The 20,585-nt window shown below is 42.9% G+C and overlaps 1 protein-coding gene across 1 annotated transcript in view; it reads right to left on the bottom strand.

The window, feature by feature from the left end:
* Positions 1-1,596: 1,596 nt before the first annotated feature.
* Positions 1,597-20,585, bottom strand: part of LOC137370977 (transmembrane protein 182-like) — a 57,997-nt gene continuing 39,008 nt past the window's right edge. Inside the window, exons 3-5 of the mRNA XM_068032875.1 lie at positions 20,273-20,371; positions 10,446-10,583; positions 1,597-2,452 (exon numbers count right to left, since the gene is read on the bottom strand). Of these exons, the coding sequence (XP_067888976.1) occupies positions 2,226-2,452; positions 10,446-10,583; positions 20,273-20,371 (464 nt within the window). The 3' untranslated portion in view covers positions 1,597-2,225. The remainder of the gene's footprint in view (positions 2,453-10,445; positions 10,584-20,272; positions 20,372-20,585) is intronic.

The raw sequence follows: 20,585 nt of genomic DNA on the forward strand, positions 1-20,585 counted from the left end.
AGATGAAGCCTTCAACCATGCTTGACCTGATAAAATAAAAGAAAAATACTGCAGATGCTGGAAATCTGAAATAAAAACAAAAAGTGCTGGAAATTCCCAGCACGTCTGGCAGTATCTGCTTCTCTCTCCACAGATGCTGCTGATCTGCTTCTCTCTCCACAGATGCTGCTGAGTAGCTCCAACACTTATTGTTTTTATTTATGCTTGACCTCAAGTTGTGGACTAAAAGAGTTCAAAGCCCTGACATCATCAGAAGATGATGGACTTGGAGAGTCTATTGGGGTTAACTAAAGGTGAAATAGTAATACTCGAATAATATCCATTCTTTTGTTCTCCCTGTAGAACATTCCCATGCGTAATGCTACTGTTTCACACACTGCACTATAAGCCACTCACACAAAGACCACTACTGCATCAGTACAGATCAAAAAATACATACACCCCCAAAACTTAGTGATTAACCCGCATATGAGCACAAAGGATCTAACACTGCATTAGCAAAGTCTTGGAGCGATCAAATATATCCTGGACTTGTAATAGTTACAGGGATCATTCTCTATCTCAAAATTCAATGTGCTGGACCAATGAATGATTGTACGAAAATTCATCAGAGATGAGACAACAACTAACATAATAATTTTAATGTAAACTTCTATGACCCAAGGACTGAGTAACATTGGAACTTGCTCTAAAATGCTGTAGTCCATACTGAGTCCAAAATTCAAAGAACCCTGCCGTCAGAGCCAGAAAGTCCTGGACAGAGCTTACAGTCAACTGTGAGTGAAAGTTGCTCTAAACTTATGAATGTCAAGTGGTGTCTTCTGAAATAAATATTAACAGTTATGAGAAGATGCCTTCCAACAGTGGTCTAAGGGGGGCACCTCAGATAAGAGACATCAGCACTGAGATCTGCAGCATACCCCTGAAGTCGGTGAGTTTTCACACTGACTACTTGAGGCATTCCTTGCATTGATCCCTCCGCCAATCCTTATAAATAATCTAAAATGCCTAGTTGAAAAAGTCACCATCAGCAAATGGTAATTATCAGAATGATGCTACAGAGGATGTCAACACTGGCTGCCAAGAAGTAATGGATTACAAGGTGGAGCTCACAAATTACACAGGTAAAAATCACAATCACTTTTTCAAAAATAAACACCATCCCTACTTAGCTTCTTCTTCTACATGAATTTCTGACTAGGAAACAGCAAGTTCTAGCAATAGGAATGACTGCCAACGTAATAAAAGGAAGAAGCAAACCTGCCTTGCAACAACATTTATTCTACCCGGCAACTATTATGTACAAATCTGTGTAATGCTTTGTGTGATTGTGAGGTTGGTATGATAGCTTGTATGTATGATCTGTACTTTAATGTTTCTTGCTAGGCAGGGCAAATTCCCTTAACTTAAAAATGTGGCAATCATCCTTCAAATTCATTCCACCTGTTACTACCAATAACAATGTTCTGGTCTTGCCGCGTTTTGCCACTGGTTTATTCCAATGGCACCAGTTTTCGGTTGTACATGTAGGTGACATCGGTACAAAAGGATTACATGATCAAAATACCAGCACAGCCCACTTTATTCCATCTGCTATCAGTCAATGAGTTTAATTTGTGCTTTCACGGCTGGTTCATAATTTAATTCCTGACATCACAAAGCTACATTGATAATTGGTAAACTTCAATCTCCAATGGGTAACTGATTCAATGTGGACATCAGCACTGTTCCTGGTATCATTAGATATTGAAAATGGTATCAACATTCTGAATTTTATCCTTAAAACTCTTGAACTATTGCAGTTATTGCTTTAAGTTGCTGTTTAATATTTATCTTAAGAGAAATCAAGAAAACGTTAATTCCTTAGGGAAGCAACAGTGAATACATTATACATTGCTAAGCAAAACAATACTGTCTCTTTAGCCAGCAGATGGGACGGGATAATTATTACAAGTTAAAATCTAACACTGCAAGAGTTAAAAATATTTGGCTTGAGGGTATTTTTAATTTTGCATCAAACAACAATTTCATTTTGAGGCATACTTCCAAATAGTTAACAGGACAAATGTTCATTCATTGTACACCATATGAAGAAAATAACGAAAATACTGTTTGGAAATACAGATGTTAGACAAATTAACTTTCATTTCCTAGGTGCATATTTGGCAAACTCTGCATCAAAAGCATTGATTTCTAATTATTTAAAGTATTCCAAATGCTGTCTTCTAATCATAATGAATTCGAATGGTGTGGCCTGCAAGGAGGAACAGCAAGCCTGCGAGCAAGGAGAAGAATATCCCAATGGGTGCAATTATAAAGGACCATCCATACTGAATGTTTAATGCAAAATCAGGACAGAGCTGGATTCTTTGCTTCTGAATGTACTCTTGAATATCAATAACAGTTTCAATCCAGATGACGTACATAATAACAAGTATTGTAAATAAAATACCTGGAAAGGCAAAAAAAGAAAAAAAAACAATTAAAATAATATTTATGTTCAAATGTTATACTTTTAAACACTATTTGTTCCATGGTCACTGTGCCCTGTTACCAGCATCAGCTCAGAACAATTGTTTCTCTGTATTCTCCTCCAATCAGGAGAACTGAAGATTTTGACTAAAATTAATTGCTAATGTTATATTTTGATCTAGGCTTAACTATTATACTCTGGAGAGAAACAGTGAATACAACATAATATTGTAGGAAACTGGCAATGTGGCAATATTATTCCTATTTTTAAACAGAAAAACATCTAGCTCCCAAATTTATGAAGGGACCGGAGGGAGTGGGGGAGTGCAATAATGGGGGAGGGGGAACCTGGAAATCCCAAGGATGCAAATCTAACAAAAGGACCTCATTATCATTTATTAATTCCGTTTCCTGCCCGGCAGCCAGCCAGTTTGCCAGGTTGACCAGCTGTCAGGTGGGAATGCCAGCAATAGAGGCTGCAGCCAGGGACCGTTGGGGATACTTCCCAGCAATCGGGAAAGATTGCAGGTGTCTAAATTTGATATAGAGCCACATAAGGATATGTTAGGACAGATGACCAAAACCTTGATCAGAGAGTTAGATTTTAATGAGCTTCTTAAAGTAAAAAAGGGAGGTGGAGCAGCAGAGCTGTTTACAGGAGGAATTCCAGAAATTAGGGTCTGAGCACGTTCACCAATGGTGAGATGATGGAAATCAGGGATGCCAGAAGAGGCCAGGATTGAAGGAGCACAGACACCTTGGAGCATTGTAGGACTGGAGGAGGTTACAGAGGTAGGAAAGGGTGAGGCCATGGAGGGTTTTGAAAACAAGGAAGAGAATTTTAAATTTGAGCTGTTGACAAACCAGATGCTAATGTAGGTCAGCGAGCACAAGGATGATGGGTGAACAGTTAAGATACGGACAGCAGTAATTTGGATAAACTCAAGTTTATGAAGGATGGTAGGTGTGAGGCTGGCCAGGAAAGTATTGGAATAAAGCATGAATAGTGAAGAAGCGGGAAGGTAAAATTGAGAATCATTTAAGAACTGATTTAATTTACTATTACTTGGTCTGTAAATCAAATAAGTTTATTTCAGGAGTGTTTGCTAGAAGAAAGACAGGGTAGAAATTTGCCTTTTCACTGTCAGTGGAGAAATTCTATTCAGTATCATTTACATGTGCAGTGAGCTATACAACCTGTAGAGGGCCATATTAAACCCATAAATAAGTTCACATTAGATCAGCATTTCATTAACTTACTGGTTGCTGGCCGGGTTTCCCAACATTCAGGAAGTCAGGCAGCTAAATGGAGACAGAAGCAGTTAGCTGTAGGAGGTAAGTACTCTTGATTGCATTTTGCACTAAACTGCTTTTTATTTGTGAGCTAGGAGGAACAGGATTGCTCCCCCTGGCTTCCTCAAGCAAACCTTCTCTAATTAAGGCCTCTTTTTAAATGGCCGGTTTCCAATTTTAGTAAAGATGTATTCAGTGACGTTTAGGCGCCTTCGCAGGGACACTGCACATGTAAATGTACGGAATAGAATTTCTCCACTGATAGAGTGGAATCTTGCCTTTTTACTATGTCTTTCTTTCCTTTAGCAAACACTGCTGAAATAAACTCATCTGATTTAAAGGCTTTAGGTAATAGCAAATAAAATCAGTTCTTAAATGATTCTCAATTTTACTTTCCCGCTTCTTCAATATTCATGCTTCATTCCAATACTCTCCTGGCCAGCCTCTCACCTACTAACCTCCATAAACTTGAGTTTATCCAAATTACCACTGCCCACATCTTAACTTGCACCATCCTTGATTGAAGTATATAAGGTCCTGAATGGTCTTGACAAGGTGGATGTGGAAAGGAAGTTTCTTCTTGCAAGGGAGTCCAGAACTAGGGGGTACTGTTTTAAAATTGGGGTCGCCCTTTTAGGATAGAGATGAGGAGAAATTTTTTCTCTCAGAAGGTGGTGGAGATGGAGTCATTTAATAATTTTAAAGTGGGGGTAGATAGTTTCTTGTTAGGCAAGGGAATCAGAGGTTATCGGGGGTAGATAGGAGTGTGGAATTTGAGACACAAACAGATCAGCCATGATCTTATTGAATGGCGGAGCAGGCTAGAGGGGCCGAATGGCCTACTTCTCCTAATTCATATGTTTGTTTGTATGTACCATCCCATTCACCCATCATCCTTGTGCTCACTGACCTACATTGTCCTGGTTCGTCAACAGCTCAAATTTAAAATTCTCTTCCTTTTTTTTCAAATCCCTCCATGGCCTCACCATCTCACCATTGGTAGACATGCCTAGACCCTAAGTTCTGGAATTACCTCACTAAACGGCTCCACCACTCACCTCCCTTTCTCCAAACTTCCCCACAATCTGCTGACAACCCCCACTCCCTCATCCTGCAAGCCCAAGCCTCCAGTCAAGCAATAAACATCCTCAGGTGTCTTAAATATTTGCAATGATTTTTATCTCTTCGGCACAAGCTTAGGTAAGAATACAAAAAAAATGTCAATTTTTTCAGTTTTAGAGATGATCAGATGTGGGTTTCCAACATTGCCCAAATGGCCAGTTTCCAATTTTAGTAAAGATGTATTGAGTGAGGTTTAGGCCCCTCCTCAGGAACAGTGACAGATATCAACAATTATGTTACTCCAGCCCATTCGTGTGTAGCTTTCATACAGCCGTAGCTCACTCTTTTCCTGTCATAACATTGATCGAATATGGTGGTTATGGAACTGGAATAAAAATCCAATGGCTATGAGTTCAAATCTCACCATGGCAAATTGCACAATTAAATTGAATAGCCATGTCAGCTCTACCAGAAACGATAACTATGAAAGCAGCGATAATGTTGTAAATCCCAACTCATTCACTGATGCCTTTCAGGAATGGAATCTTGTCTGTATGTAACACTAGTTCCCACACTGAGGCTCTGATTTCAAAGGAAGCACGGGGCGTATACCATATGCACAAGCCCTGGCCTGCAGTGGGCGGCGAACCTGGAGAAGTCTTGCTAATATAATTGGGTCATGACTTTTGAATTGAAATGAGGCCCTTGCTTACTTGCAGAGGGAACCTTAGCATAATTGCTGAAGGAAAGATGTCACCAGGTGGGAATGGTTCAGCCTCAAGTGGCCCTGATTTGTCATTGGGAACACAAAGAATTGGAGAACTTGCCTATTGTCAAGTCATAGAACTCCCCTGGACTTGTAAGTCCAGTACCATAACCAATGCATTCCCGTTGGCCTGAACCAAAAATCCGGAGAACATGAGTTCAATTCCACCATGGCAGTATGAGAATTTGAATTAAGGTTTAAAAAAAGGAGGTAAAAATCTGTTATCAGTTAAAGTGATCATGAAGCTGTCAGATTGTCATTAAAAACCCAACTGGTTCACTTATGTTTCTTTGGACAGGAAACCTGCCATTCTTACCCAGTCTGGTTTAGATGTGACTTCAGTCCATACCAATGTGGTTGGCTCTCAGCATGGAGCCAAGCAAGCCAAGTTGTATCATACTACTTGTGGGCAACTTGGGATGAGCAATAAATACCAGTCTTGCCAGCAGAGCACATATCCCAAGAATCAATTAATCAAATATACACACCAGAAACCATGGGGATATTTTAACATAGAAAAAGGAGTTGGTTGAGTTGGATGAGGGAGTAAGATCCGAGAAATGTGTTTCCTAACACAACCCGGCCTCGAACCCACCCATTGCCAGCTTTAACTGAGGCCGGAAGGTATGTGAGGCCTGCCCTCCCATCAACATCCTCCCATTTCCCACCTCCAACTGACCACTCCTCCTCCCCTTCATTCAGTCTCCCCTTGATTGACTCTCCATTCATCCCCAATCAACACCCCCCCACTCCACGTCACTCCCCCCTCGCCCCGATTGAACCCCCCCCCCCCCACCCCACACACAAATGATCGACCCCCATCATGCCCCTACTTCTGGCATGGACCTACCTGCACCTAGGCGCTTCATTGGTCAGTTTCCTGTCTGACTGTCAATCAGGCTTACCTCTGGGTGGAAACCGATTGGTGACATCACGGATGTGCTATGGAGTTAAACCTCCACAGTGTGTGGGAGAATCCTGAATTGTGAATTGCCCACAACTTTCTGACCGTCCTGCTCCCTGCAGGTCAGGTAAGTAAAAACTCCACCTTATGTTTCAGCAGTTAATGATTCTTTTTGCAAATGCACACCTGGCATGGAGCCCTGCCTGCAAGGAATGGATATGTGGAAATTGCAGGCTTCTCCCCATAACTCTTCACTCATTTATTTTAATCATGGTGAACACTCCAACAATTTCCATATATGCACTCCAAATAGATGAGTCTCAATATTGGGAGCACACATTTGGAAAGAACAACTAACTTCTAACAAGGAATATACCTATCTTTACAATGGTTAATGTTCATTTTTAGTGGTAAAGAAATGGAGTTACATTATAAGGGTGTTACAAAAGAGCTTGCTTATGATTTTTTTGGCCCTGATTTTGGAACCCGTAATGATGACAAAACTGTCATCTTTCGCCGTCATTACTTCTCTAAAAATGACAGCAACTTCTGGAGTCCACACGTGCAATTAAACTTGGAAATCCAGATGTTTCTGTTGGTGAATCTACAATTCACCATAGGGTGTGCTGCTGAATTCCCCCTCTCCCTGACTGCAATCAAGTAGAAATCACTGAACTGATGAAAACTTGCCCTTTTTCAGTATTAATCGCACTGTAAAAGCCCTTGAAAAAGTTACACCTTGTTAAATGAGGTGTAATTGATTTTTAATGGTGCACTTAGTTAATAATTACTGCTGAATAGCCTCACCACCACTGATAAACTATTATATTTGTGGAATGTCAATTCCTCCATTATAATGAAAAAAATCATATTTTGAAAAAGACTTTTGTCTATAATAGTTCAGCTTCTATCTTAATCACATGTATATGTTCCAATCATTTATTTCACTTTTAATTAAAAATGAAAAAAATTACTTCCTGAATTGCTGTCTGTGAGAATACTTCAATGTGATTGGCATTGCTTGATGACGTTACTGTTGATGGATGCCTGGAGATCCCTCTGACTTGATGTCAGATTTAAACTGACATTGGGAAAGGGAACTCCATCCCACACAGGTCATTCGATCTTTGTGGGTAGTTTTCTTCAAGGTCAGCGGCGAGTGGCATTGCTTCGCCATTGACTGTGAAATTCGGAACATTATCTCTCATCAGTAACTTTTCCAGGCCATGACATCCTTCCGAAAGTATGATTCCTAAAGCCACAAAAAGGACTGAATTTTATCTTGATGGCCAGGGTCTGGCGATGGGCCGGAAGGTATGAGCGACGCAGCCTCTGCCCTGTTTTGGCCCCCGACCAAATTCCACAGTGGAAAGCCACTGAACAGCCTGCCGTTGGGGTCCCTGCCCCTTTAAGAAGAGGGATCCCGCCCCCAAGAGCTGCTGGCCAATCAGAGGGCTGGCAGTTCAGTAGTACTGGCAGCGCCGCCGAGAGTAGTGGCAACTGCTGATACTACAGGAGGCCTGGGGCCAGGACCAGCGCTGGAGCCCCAGACCTCAGTTCAGTGTGGCCAGCTCACTGGGGCTAGTCTGGCTGGCCACGGCAAGGGCAGGGGAGAGAGGACATTGAAGGCAGGTGGGGGGAGCTTGTTTGCAAAGGGGTGGCCTTTGCTGTTGGAGGTTCTCTATGGGCCACAGATTTCCCATGGTTAATGGACTTCCCCTGCCTGCCCACAGGGAGGCTGCTTTGTTTTACTGAGAGACCTCTCCACATGGCGAGGCTACCACCAGCCGCTGGCAAAATACCAGCAGTAGTGCAAAGAGGCCCTTATTTGGCTATTAATTGGCCATTTAAGGACCTCAATTGGCCTCTGGGCAGGAAGGCCAACTTTGGCCTTCCCCATTCCCGAGAAAATTGTGTGGCATGTGGAAGGCAACAGGCACTCCACCCCTGGCCTTCCCTCGCTGTGCTATGGGCCCCCATGCCTCCCACCCCATTTCCCAAGGGCCCATAAAATTTAGCCCAATATTTTAACTGCAACATATCCAATAATTGTAGCATCACCTCTTTTGTACTCGATACCCATATTAACAAAAACATGGATCCAATATGCTTTTGTCACAGGTTTATTAACTTTTCCTCCAATATTTAAAGATTTGTGGATTTGAGTTCTTATGTCCTCTACTCCTTTAAAAGTTTTATCATTTAGTGCATCTTTACATACATCTTTCTCCCAAAATATGCCACCTTATATTTCTGCACATTAAATTTAATCTAAGTTGTATTTGCCCAATCTACTGATTTGCCTATGTCCCCCTGAAGTCGCTTATTATCTTTTTCAATTCACCACGCTCCTTATCTTTGTGTTGTCTGCAAATTTTAATATTATATTGTCTCAATCTTTCATATATATAAAGATATATATGTGTGTGTTATTCAGAAAAGATTAAACTACTGATACGAAACTTGAACCAATTAGTTGCAAGAAATATGCCTATGTGCACATGTGATTTTGAAGTATGACACATGGGGCTGAATTTTACCAGCCTCTCAACATCCGGGGTCGTTGTGTGGGGGGCCCATAAAATACTTGTGGGAGTGGCCCGCCACGACCCCCGACGACGAGAAGGCCCCGCCGCATTTTACTGGCAGTGGCGAGGCCTCGGTGCGGCCCCCCCCCGCCACACTGCTTGGCAGTGCAGCCTTAACTTATATATTTAAATTAATTAAAACAAAACGCAAATTAACTTGACTGGTCCCAGCGGCCGTCCCACGCCGATTTTACGGCCGCCAGCCGCACCTCGCGTGCCTTCGGAACTCCATTTGGAGTTCCAAGGCGAGACACTAGTGGGGGAGGGGGGAGGAGTAAAATTATCAGGACGGGGGGTGAGTGGGGTAAACACTTTTGATTGGCTGTGGGGATGGTGGGAAGGGGTTGAAGGGCAAATGTGAGAAGGTTGTGGGGGAAAGTTCAAGTTGGGAATAAGTTTTCTGAATATAGGACAATAAAAAAACCATTGGTGGAGTTGGGAAAGGACGTTCAACTTCTATTTATTTTTTATAAGCTGTTGAAAATTCATATACCGTTAAAAATTTAAATTTTTGCTAAGGGCTTGAAGCCGTTTTAAAATGGCGCCTGCGCAGTGGTGCCAGTGCCATTGCCGGGAACGGAGCAGCCGCCCCTCTATGTCATCGGTGCAGCCGCTCCGCCCCCTTCATTTAAATGAGCCCCTGCACAAAATATCGCAGGGTCTCAGCGGCAGCGTTTCCATGTCGGAAGGCCACCGAGTTCAAAGTGCGCCGCCGCAATGTGAGGCACGCTATTAAAATTCAGACCATAAAGTCTGGTACATAATCTGATGTGACAAGACCAAGGACCAACTGCAAGGAGCACCGCTTGCTTCTTTTAAGTGCCCTTCGTAATGGGCACCCATCCATCATACCTGATGGAAAATATGCTAGAAAGCCCTTTAAGGGCTGGGGCCTGCTGCCTCATCTGCATTGCTGCTCCATGCTCGTGTCTGCTCTGGGCACAAACTCAGTCCCTTTATCCTCTGCTTTATGCCTAGGAATTGAATATTCTCCACTTCAAGCTAAGCCTTGTAAAAGGGATGATTATAAAGATGAATTCCTCTTCAGTTTTTCTATACATTCTATATATATCAATGAAAAGCACCTATTATTCAAATATATCCAGATATATCGATGTATTAAGACTATATGAATGTAAAAATGATAATAGCCCATTATGCTATCCAGGACCTGATCTAGTCATTTGTCATCATTTTGCCAGAACCCATATAGTTCAACTCATTGCTAAACCAGGTGGTGAATCAGTTAATTTTGAATCAATCAATTGATTCCACTTCATTATCTGATAGTTCATTCTGCTACAAGGATGAAGTAGTTAGATACTGCAAAGTATTCACACAGTCTGAATATTCCACTTACCGGCAGACAGAAATAGTCCACCTCCCGCTTTGTAGAGCTTATGGTTAGAAAATGGAGCTGCACAGATGATGATGAAGCCTCCAACTGTGACAGCAATGACACCCAACATCATGAATACTGACCAGAAACCACGGTAAACTGAAGATACAGACAATAAAAGTGAAGTTCAGAATCAGATTGAAAACACCAATAATTTTTGTTTCGAAGTAGAATTGTATTTGCCTTTCTTGTTATAAATTGTATTTATTCCTTTAATAGAAACAATGAGCCATGGCACCACATCCTACTGATGGCACCAGAATCCCCATATAATGAATATTTTCAAGGGAGACATCAGTATACACATGAATGTTTCTCAGTTTGCCCTTTCTACTTTTTTTTGTTATTCATTCATGGCTGGCGAGGTCAGCATTTATTACCCAGCCCTAATTGCCCTTGAGAAGGTAGTGGTGAGCTGCTTTCTTGAACTGCTACAGTCCGTGTGGTGGAGGACTCCCACAGTGCTACTAGGTGGGGAATTCCATGATTTCGGCGCAGCGAAGGATGGTATGTGACTTGGAGGGGAGCTTGGAGGTGGTGGGGTCTCCATGTGCCAGCTGTCCTTTTACTTCTAGGTGGTAGAGGTCACTGGTTTGGGAGGTGCTATTGAAGAAGCCTTGGTGGCATAGATGGTACACACTGCAGGCAAATAGTGCCGGTGCTGCAGTCAGTGAATGTTTAAGGTGATTGGATGCCAATCAAGCGGGCTGCTTTGTCCAGATGGTTTTGAGGTTCTTGATTTTTGTTGGTGCTGTACCTACCCCGGTTAATTGGAGAATATTCTATCACACTCCTGGCTTCTGCCTTGTTGATGGTGGAAAGGCTTTGGAGAGTCAGGAGGTAGGTTACTCACCACAGAATACCCAGTCTCTGACTCGCTCATGCAGCCCACAGTATTTATGTTTCTGGCCAATAGAGATGCACCCCCTGTCCCAAGAATGTTGATGGTAGGATATTCAACTATGGCAATGCCGTTGAATATCAAGGGGAGGTGGTTAGACATTCTCTTGTTGGAGATAGTCATTGCCTGACACTAAAGTAACATGAATGTATATTGCTATAACATTGTGGAATTGATCGATATAAATCAGGCTCAATTGTTGCCCGATACTGAATTAGCTAATCTCTGTCATTGTGTTGAAAGGGATGCTTAATTGGTGAGAACTCACCTAGCTAGGGAGGGGGAATATCAGTCAGTGTGCTATTTGTGATCACTATTCAGTAACTACTGCTGGAAAGTGTACTTTGGGTGAGGCAGGATCAGGTTCATATGTGGCACCCCATCAATGATTAAATGGCCCAAACATCAGCCTAGGTTCATGGTTATTGGACGAGGTAACCAATACTGGGGTAGCTGACACTGTCTCTGCATGTGCACGAGAGGTGACCAGGAAATTGGAGGGAGCAAAGTGCTGGTCTGAGGAAGAATAAAGGTATGCCTTTATTTATATCACAGATTTTTTTTCCCCAGTGATATCATCAGTGATGGCTCATTAAACAAGGAATAACTGAAATATCCATGTGACTATGAATGTTATACAGGGAAATAGCCACACAAACATTTAGGATTAGGCAGCACTTCACAAGTTTAGATTTATTTAAATTGCCAGAGAAGGTTTTACAATTGAGATAAACAAATTACTTTAAGAAAACTTGCTATTTTGTTTTTGTTAAAAATGTTGTATTAATATGGCATAAAAGATATTATTTTTGAAAGTAAAAATCATTTATTGACATTTGAGAGAAGGCTTAAGCAACTTTCAGTATATCTTTTGAAGATATTTAAACTATTCTTATTGCTGTATTTTCATTTGTTCAACGCTTTGTGTGGTTTAAAAAGGAGTGCCAGTGATCAAGAATTGTAATAATAAAAGCAAAATGCTGCAGATGCTGGAAATCTGAAATAAGAACAAGAAATGCTGGAAATACTCAGCAGGTCTGGCTGTATCTGTGGAGAGAAATGTAGAGTTAATGTTTCAAGTCAGTGACCTTTCATCAGAACTGGCAAAGGTTTGACATAAAGGTTTTAAGCAAATAAAGGGGGGGTGGGGGCAAGAGATAACAAAAAGGTAGGTGTGGCTAGGACAGGGTCACAGAGAATAACTGACCAGAAGGTCATGGAGCAAAGGCAAACGGTATGTTAATGGTGTGCTGAAAGACAAAGAGTTAGTGCAGCGAGGGTGCTAATTGACAGAAAAATGAACAGCCCTGGCCCAAAGCTCATGCATGGAAAAAAAAGGTAAAAAAAAGAATGAAACAAACTAAAATAAAATGAGCAAAAAAGAAAAAAATAACTGAAAATAAAAAGGGGTGGGTGAGTCATGCTCTGAAATTATTGAATTCAATGTTCAGTCCAGCAGGCTGTAGCGTGCCTAATCGGTAAATGAGATGCTGTTCCTTGAGCTTGTGTTGCTGTTCACGAGAACACTGCAGGAAGCACAGGACAGATATGTGGGCATGAGAGCAGGGAGGGTGAGTTCAAATGGCAAGCAACCGGAAGCCTGGGGTCATGCTTTCGGACTGAGCGGAGGTGTTCCACAAAGCGGTCACCCAATCTGCGTTTGGTCTCCCCAATGTAGAGGAGATCACATTGTGAGGAGTGAAAACAGTATACGAAATTGGAAGAAGTACAAGTAAATCGCTGCTTCACCTGAAAGGAGTGTTTGGGACCTTGGATAGTGAGAAGAAAGGAGGTAAAAGGGCAGGTAGAACACCTCCTGTGGTTACATGGGAAGGTGCCGTGGGAAGGGGATGAGGTATTGGGGATAATGGAGGAGTGGATCAGGGTGTCGCAGAGGGAATGATCCCTTCGGAATGCTGACAGGGGAGGGGAGGATGTGTTTGATAGTGGCATCACGCTGGACGTGGCAGAAATGGCGGAGGATGATCCTTTGGATGTGAAGGCTGGTGGGGTGGAAAGTGAGGACAACGGGAACCCTGTCGCGGTTCTGGGAGGGAGGGGAAGGGGTGAGGGTAGAGGTGCGGGAAATGGGCTGGACACGATTGAGGGCCCAATCAACCACAGTGGGGGGTATCCTCGGTTGAGAAAAAAGGAAAACATATCAGAAGCACTGTCGTGGAAGGTTGCGTCATCAGAGCAGATGCGACGGAGACGGAGAAACTGAGAAAATGGAGAGAATGGAATGGAGTCCTTACAGGAGGCAGGGTGTGAAGTGTAGTCGGGTTGCTGTGGGAGTCGGTGGGCTTATATTGAATATTAGTAGACAGCCTATCCCCAGAGAAAGAGACAGAGAAGTCGAGAGGAAGGGAAGTGTCGGAGATGGACCATGTAAAGGTGAGAGAAGGGTGGAAACTGGAAGAAAAGTTGATAACGTTTTCCAGTTTGAGCCGGGAGCAGGAAACAGCACCGATACAGTCATCAATGTACCAGAAAAAGAGTTGAGGAAGGGGGCCTGAGTAGGACTGGAACAAGGAATGTTTGACATATCCCAAAAAATGACAGGCAGAACCAGGACCCACGCGGGTAGCAATAACAACACCTTTTACTTGAAGGAAGTGAGTGGAATTGAAGGAGAAGTTGTTCAATGTGAGAACAAGTTCAGCCAGGCAGAAGAGGATGGTGGTGGATGGGGACTGGTTGGGCCTCATTTCAAGGAAGAAGCGGAGATCCCTCAAACCGTCCTGGTGGGGGATGGAGGTGTAGAGAGATTGGACGTCCATAGTGAAGAGGAGGCGGTTAGGGCCAGGAAACTGGAAATTGTCAAAATAATGTGGGTCATCAGAACAAAGAACAGTACAGCACAGGAACAGGCCATTCGGCCCTCCAAGCCTGCGCCGATCTTGATGCCTGCCTAAACTAAAACCTTCTGCACTTCCGGGGTCCGTATCCCTCTATTCCCATCCTATTCATGTATTTGTCAAGATGCCTCTTAAACATCGCTATTGTACCTGCTTCCACCACCTCCCCCGGCAGCAAGCTCCAGACACTCACCATCCTCTGTGTAAACAACTTGCCCCGCACATCCCCTCTAAACTTTGCCCCTCGCACCTTAAAACTATGTCCCCTTTTAACTGACTCTTCCACCCTGGGAAAAAGCTTCTGACTATCCACTCTGTCCATGCCGCTCATAAGTTTGTAAACTTTTATCATGTCGCCCTTCCACCTCCGTCGTTCCAGTGAAAACAATCCGAGTTTATCTAACCTCTCCTCATAGCTGTACCCTCTCCAAAGCCTTCATGTCCTTCTGGTAGTGTTCTGGTAGATACTTCCAGTGTTGCAATGGGAACCCATTTGGATCCCAGTTACATCGCCTTTTCGTGGGATTTACAAAAGAACATAAGAAATAGGAGCAGGAGTAAGCCATTCAGCCCCTCAAGAATGCCCCACCATTCAATAAGCTCATGGCTGATCTGTCCCAGGCCTCAACTCCTTTCGGGCCTGCTCCGCATAACCCTCGACTTCCCGAGATTTCAATCATCTATCTACCTCCTCGTTAAATACATTTAGTGATCTAGCCCCCACAGTTCTCTGAGGTAGAGAATTCCAGAGATTCACCATCCTTTGAGAGAAGAAATTCCTTTGCATCTCAGTTTCAAACGTGTGACCCCTTATTCTGTAATTATGTCCCCTAGTTCGAGATTCCTCCTCATATGGAAAAATATTCTCAACATCTACCCTGTCGAACCACCTTAGAATCTTATATGTTTCAATAAGATCACCTTTCATTCTTCTAAACTCCAATGAATAAAGGCCTAACCTGTTTAGCCGTTCCTGATAAGACAACCCCTTCATCCCAGGAACCAGCCCAGTGAACCTTTTCTGAACTGCCTCCAATGCTAGTATATCCTTCCTTAAATATGGGCACCAAAACTGTATGCAGTACTCCAAGTGTGGCCTCACCAACACCCTGTACAGTTATCACAAGACTTCCCTATTTTTAAACTCTAATCCCCTAACAATGAAGGCCAAAATTCCATTTGCCTTCCTAATTACTTGCTGCACTTGCATGCTAACTTTTTGTGTTTCATGTAAGAGAACACCCAGATCCCTCTGTACTGCAGTATTTTGTAGTCTTTCTCTATCTAAATAATAATCTGCCTTTTTATTCTTCCTACCAAAGTGGATGACCTCACACTTTCTCACACTGAACTCCATCTGCCAAGTTTTTGCCCACTCACTTAACCCAGCTATATCCCTTTGCAGATTCTTTGCGTCCTCATCACAATATGACTTCCCACCTATTTTTGTATCGTCAGCAAATTTGGATACACTACACCCTGTCCCGTCCTCCAAGTCATTAATATAGATAGTAAATAGTTGAGTCCCTAGGACCGATCCTTGTGGCACCCCAAGAGTTACGGCTTTCCTACCTGAAAAATACCCATTGATCCTGACGCTCTCCCTTCTGTGTGTTAGCAAATCCTCAATCCATGCCAACACACTACCCCCAATACCCTGAGCTCTTATTTTGTGCAATAACCTTTCATGTGGCACCTTATCGAATGCCTTCTGAAAATCCAAATATACTACATCTACCAGTTCCCCTTTATCCACTCTGCTTGTTACATCCTCAAAGAACTCTAACAAATATATCAAACATGATTTCCCTACCTGATGTCTGGGGCAGCGGCGCACCTGAAAGGAACAGGGCTGAAAACCTATAAACAAAGAGCGGGGCTCAAGGCCCTTGAGCTACCTGATGTCCGGGGCAGCGGCAGGCTCTCTGACTTTTTCTGTGGGTGCTCTGTTTGGATTTAGTAAAAAAATAGTGACATCACTGAAATTCTGGGCGCTGATTGATCAGTGGGTGGCAGCTGTTATTGCCTGGGGATAACATTGATTGGAGTTAAAAAAAAAAAGGTTCCTTTTAAATTAAAGCCCTAGGATAGCTGCCTATACATTTTTAGTATTTACTGGCTATACTAGTACTGTTTGTAAGTTAAGTGTGTAAGTTAAATGTGGGTATTTTCGTTGGCTGGGGGTGGTGGCAGGTGCTCTTTGGTCTTTTTCTTTCTCAGCCTCAAAGGTACAGGGAATAAAAGTTGATTGTAAATAGCTGGTAAGTTATTACACTAGCAAGTTTTTTTTTCTCATTGTTAAAGTAAGTAATGGCGGGGCAGCTTGGCCAAGTGGAATGTACCTCCTGTGCAATGTGGGAAGTCATGGAAGTGCCATGTGACCTTGGTGAACATGTCTGCAGAAAGTGTCTCCGGTTGCAGAAGCTTGAGCTTCAGGTTTTGGAGCTCGAGCAGTGGTTGGAGTCACTGTGGCGCATCCGTGAGGTGGGGGACTACATGGATGGCACGTTTCAGGAGGTAGTCAAGCCGGTGCCTAAGCAAGCACAGTCAGGGGTGACTGGGTGGCTGCCGGACGGACAAAGAAGTCAGGACAGGTAATGTCAGGGTTAGACCTGAGAGAACGGAGTGCAGCAAGTTCAGAGGGGGACAGGTTAGAGTGAGTGAAGGGGAGGGGAGGCAGAGAAACTGAGATGGCCGTGTCTTGCCGATAACTTTCAATGAAAAGATCAAGAGTGTGTAAGAGGCCAGAGGGAGGGGTCCAAGTGGAGAGAAACTGCTGGAGGTGGGTGAATGGTCTGCTGGTCGGGGGGAGGACTCCTGGTCAAAGAGGTGAGCCCGGCAATGGAGGCGATGGAAGAAGAGCTCAACGTCATGCCGAGTGAGAAATTCATTGAGGTGGGGGCGTAAGAGGATAAAACTGAATCCTTTGCTGAGTACAGAACATTCAGCATCAGAGAGGGGAAGGCCAGAGGGTATAGTGAATACACGGCAACGGGTCAGATCAGTAGGGGTGGGGTCAGAGGGAAGTGAAGCGGAAGGAGGATCTGGAGGGGCATTGGACCCCAACGGCTGCTGGAGTTTGCGTTCCTTAACACCTGAAAGGAAGAAAAAAAGTTTTTTGTTAATGCATCGGATAAGGCGAAGGATGAAATGAAACTGCGGAGTAGAACAGCTTTGAGATAAAGTGAGGCGGTGCTTCTGGAGAGAGAGGTCCAGTGTGTACATGTGGCAGTGCATGGCACTGAGTGTGGATCTCAGGATACAGCGTGAACGGCTGTCCAAGGAACGTTGTATTTCTCAGAGATACCTGTAATCCTGGGTGGATTAAAAACATGAAGGATGAAACTTCAGTTGGAATCCACGTGGAATAAGTCAGAGGGAGACAGTCGCTGAGGAAGGAGATGTGGCTGTAAAAACGAGTTTTGGTAGACACTTTATCAAACACCAGGAGGGAAATCGAAAGCAATGAAGGTAAACAAAGTAAAAGAGAAAAATAAAAATCCCGTCGGAGAGAAGGGCAGAACTTCTTCAAGGTGGGAATTCCTGGAAGAGAAGTGGCAGTGAATTAAACACTAAAATAAAAATAAAATACTGCAGATGCTGGAAATCTTAAATAAAAGCAAGAAATGCTGGAAATACTCAGCAGGTCTGGCAGCATCTATGGAGAGAGAAGCAGAGTTAACGTTTCAGGTCAGTAACCTTTCATCAGAACCCTGCTCTGCTCAAATGATACAACCTTCCATGACAGTGCTTCTGATATGTTTTCCTTTTTCCTCAACCGAAGATTTCCCCCACACTGTAGTTGATTGGGCCCTCAACCGTATCCGGCCCATTTCCCGCACCTCTACCCTCACCCCATGCCCTCCCTCCCAGAACTGGGACAGGGTTCCCATTGTCCTCACTTTCCACCCCACCAGCCTCCACATCCAAAGGATCATCCTCCACCATTTCTGCCACGTCCAGCGTGATGCCACTATCAAATGCATCTTACCCTCCCCTCCCCTGTCAGCATTCCAAAGGGATCATTCCCTCCACAAACCCTGGTCCACTCCGCCATTACCTCCAACACCTCGGCACCTTCCCATGTAATCACAGGAGGTGTAATAACTGCCCTTTTACCTCTTCTCTCCTCACTATCCAAAGCCCCAAATACTCCTTTCAGGTGAAGCAGTGATTTACTTGTACTTCTTTCAATTTTGTATACTGTATCCACTGTTCACAATGTGGTCTCCTCTACATTGGGGAGACCAAACGCAGATTGGGTGACCACTTTGCGGAACACCTCTGCTCAGTCCAAGAGCATGACCCCGAGCTTCTGGTTGCTTGCCATTTCAACACACCCACCCTGCTCTCATGCCCACATATCTGTCCTGGGCTTGCTGCAATGTTCCAGTGAACGTTAACGCAAGCTCGAGGAACAGCATCTCATTTACCGATTAAGCACGCTACAGCCTGCTGGACTGAACATTGAATTCAGTCATTTCAGAGAATGATGGGCCCCCCTTTTTATTTTTAATTTTTATTTGTTTATTTTATTTTAGTTTGTTTCATCATTCATTTTTTTACCACTTTTTTCATGTTTGTGCTTTGGGCCAGGGCTGTTCATTTTTCTGTCAATTAACACCCTCGCTGCACTAACTCTTTGTCTTTCAGCACACCATTAACATACCGTTTGCCTTTGCTGCATGACCTACTGCTAAGTTATTCTCTGTGATCCTGTCCTGTCAACAGCTTCCCTTTTGTTATCTCTTGCCCCACCCCCGCTTTATTTGCTTAAAACCTATTACATTTCTAACCTTTGCCAGTTCTGATGAAAGGTCACTGACCTGAAACGTTAACTCTGCTTCTCTCTCCACATATGCTGCCGGACCTGCTGAGTATTTCCAGCATTTCTTGTTTGTAATCAAGAATTGTGAGGTGGCGCAACATGATGCAGCCCTGCAGCACGAAGGAGTGGCACAAAGATTTATGCTGGTGATCCTCCACATGCTAAATTCCCAATGTGTAGATACGAAGTAAACACTGGGGAAAGCTGCAGTCACCCAGAGTTGTTTTGCATGTCTGCAGCCCAGTTACAGTGGTGCTGAAAGAAGCCTTTGAGCAGGTCAGCCATTTATTTGCGATGCTGCAACTTGCAAATACCAAATGAAGGAGAAATATACAAACACACCAAAAGACAGTGTTGCCCCAAAAAATTGCACAATAGAAGTACTTCATAAGTCGTGAATATGTTGCTAATTTATACCTTAATAATCCAGAAGGATTTTTTTTTAACTGAAGGGATGAGACTGTAGACATAGCAACTGTGGTTCAGGACTCGTACACATGAGTACTTGTGTCAATAATGAGCTTCTGAGCCAACCTATATGCATTGTGGCTGGTTAAGATATATTGAGACATTTATAATACAGATATGCAGAATCTAACCAAGCAAAATAATATTAATATCAGCATTTCTATCTTCATGTATTTCTAAAAATAGTTTCAAATATAGTGTCTTTCAATCTGGCATATTCTTGGCATCAATATTATCTAATTAGCAGTTTCTGCAGCAATTTATTTCTAATAATTTATGTTAACAAAGGCAAGTAGCTAAAACTAGTACTGTTTACCAAAATACTTAAATGTTTGTTTTAATGAGTTTACTTATGATCATATTTGATGATGCTATAAAATTTATTTCAGTCATATCAATTCCGAACATATGCTTGTTTGTTATGTGTGAATAACTTCAAAAGAGGAAGGCAGAACACATCAAAGACCTGCATCTACAATGAGGGCTGCTGTTCGCAAAACATTGGCATAAAACCAATCCATGAAAGATATAAAATATCCTGGAGTGATCTCAAGGCTGTAATCTCACTATACATTTCAGTGACAAAGTTAAACAGGTGCATTATTCATTTGGTTTAATTGCCCAACCCTCGAATCATAATATGAACTGAATTATAATAACTGTCAAGTTGCCAATATCCTCCAGTTATCCAAGGAATTTATATGGTTCGATGTAATAAGATCTATTTACTTACTGATGGCAGTCTCATATGCAGTAGAGTTGTGTGCTTCTGTTGTCAGAGGGAAAGGGAGGAGATAGGCGTGCATACAGTATTTTGAAGGAGGTTGATTAGCTGAGTAATAAAGAAAGTAAATAGTGTGAGCAGCCTTGGTTAATCATAACACTCTCCAACAAAAGCTCAGCAACTACTGTTGATAAACTGGTCCAGGTGTTTAATGAATTATGGACGTAGAATTATGCTGTCAGATACCAACACATGAACATTTAACACATGTATATCAAATTTCTTCAGTGTTATTTTAGTAGAGGATTTAACCCATTTAAAA

The sequence above is a fragment of the Heterodontus francisci genome, chromosome 6 (genome assembly GCF_036365525.1).
Source record: "Heterodontus francisci isolate sHetFra1 chromosome 6, sHetFra1.hap1, whole genome shotgun sequence".
In the NCBI taxonomy this organism is placed as follows: domain Eukaryota; kingdom Metazoa; phylum Chordata; class Chondrichthyes; order Heterodontiformes; family Heterodontidae; genus Heterodontus; species Heterodontus francisci.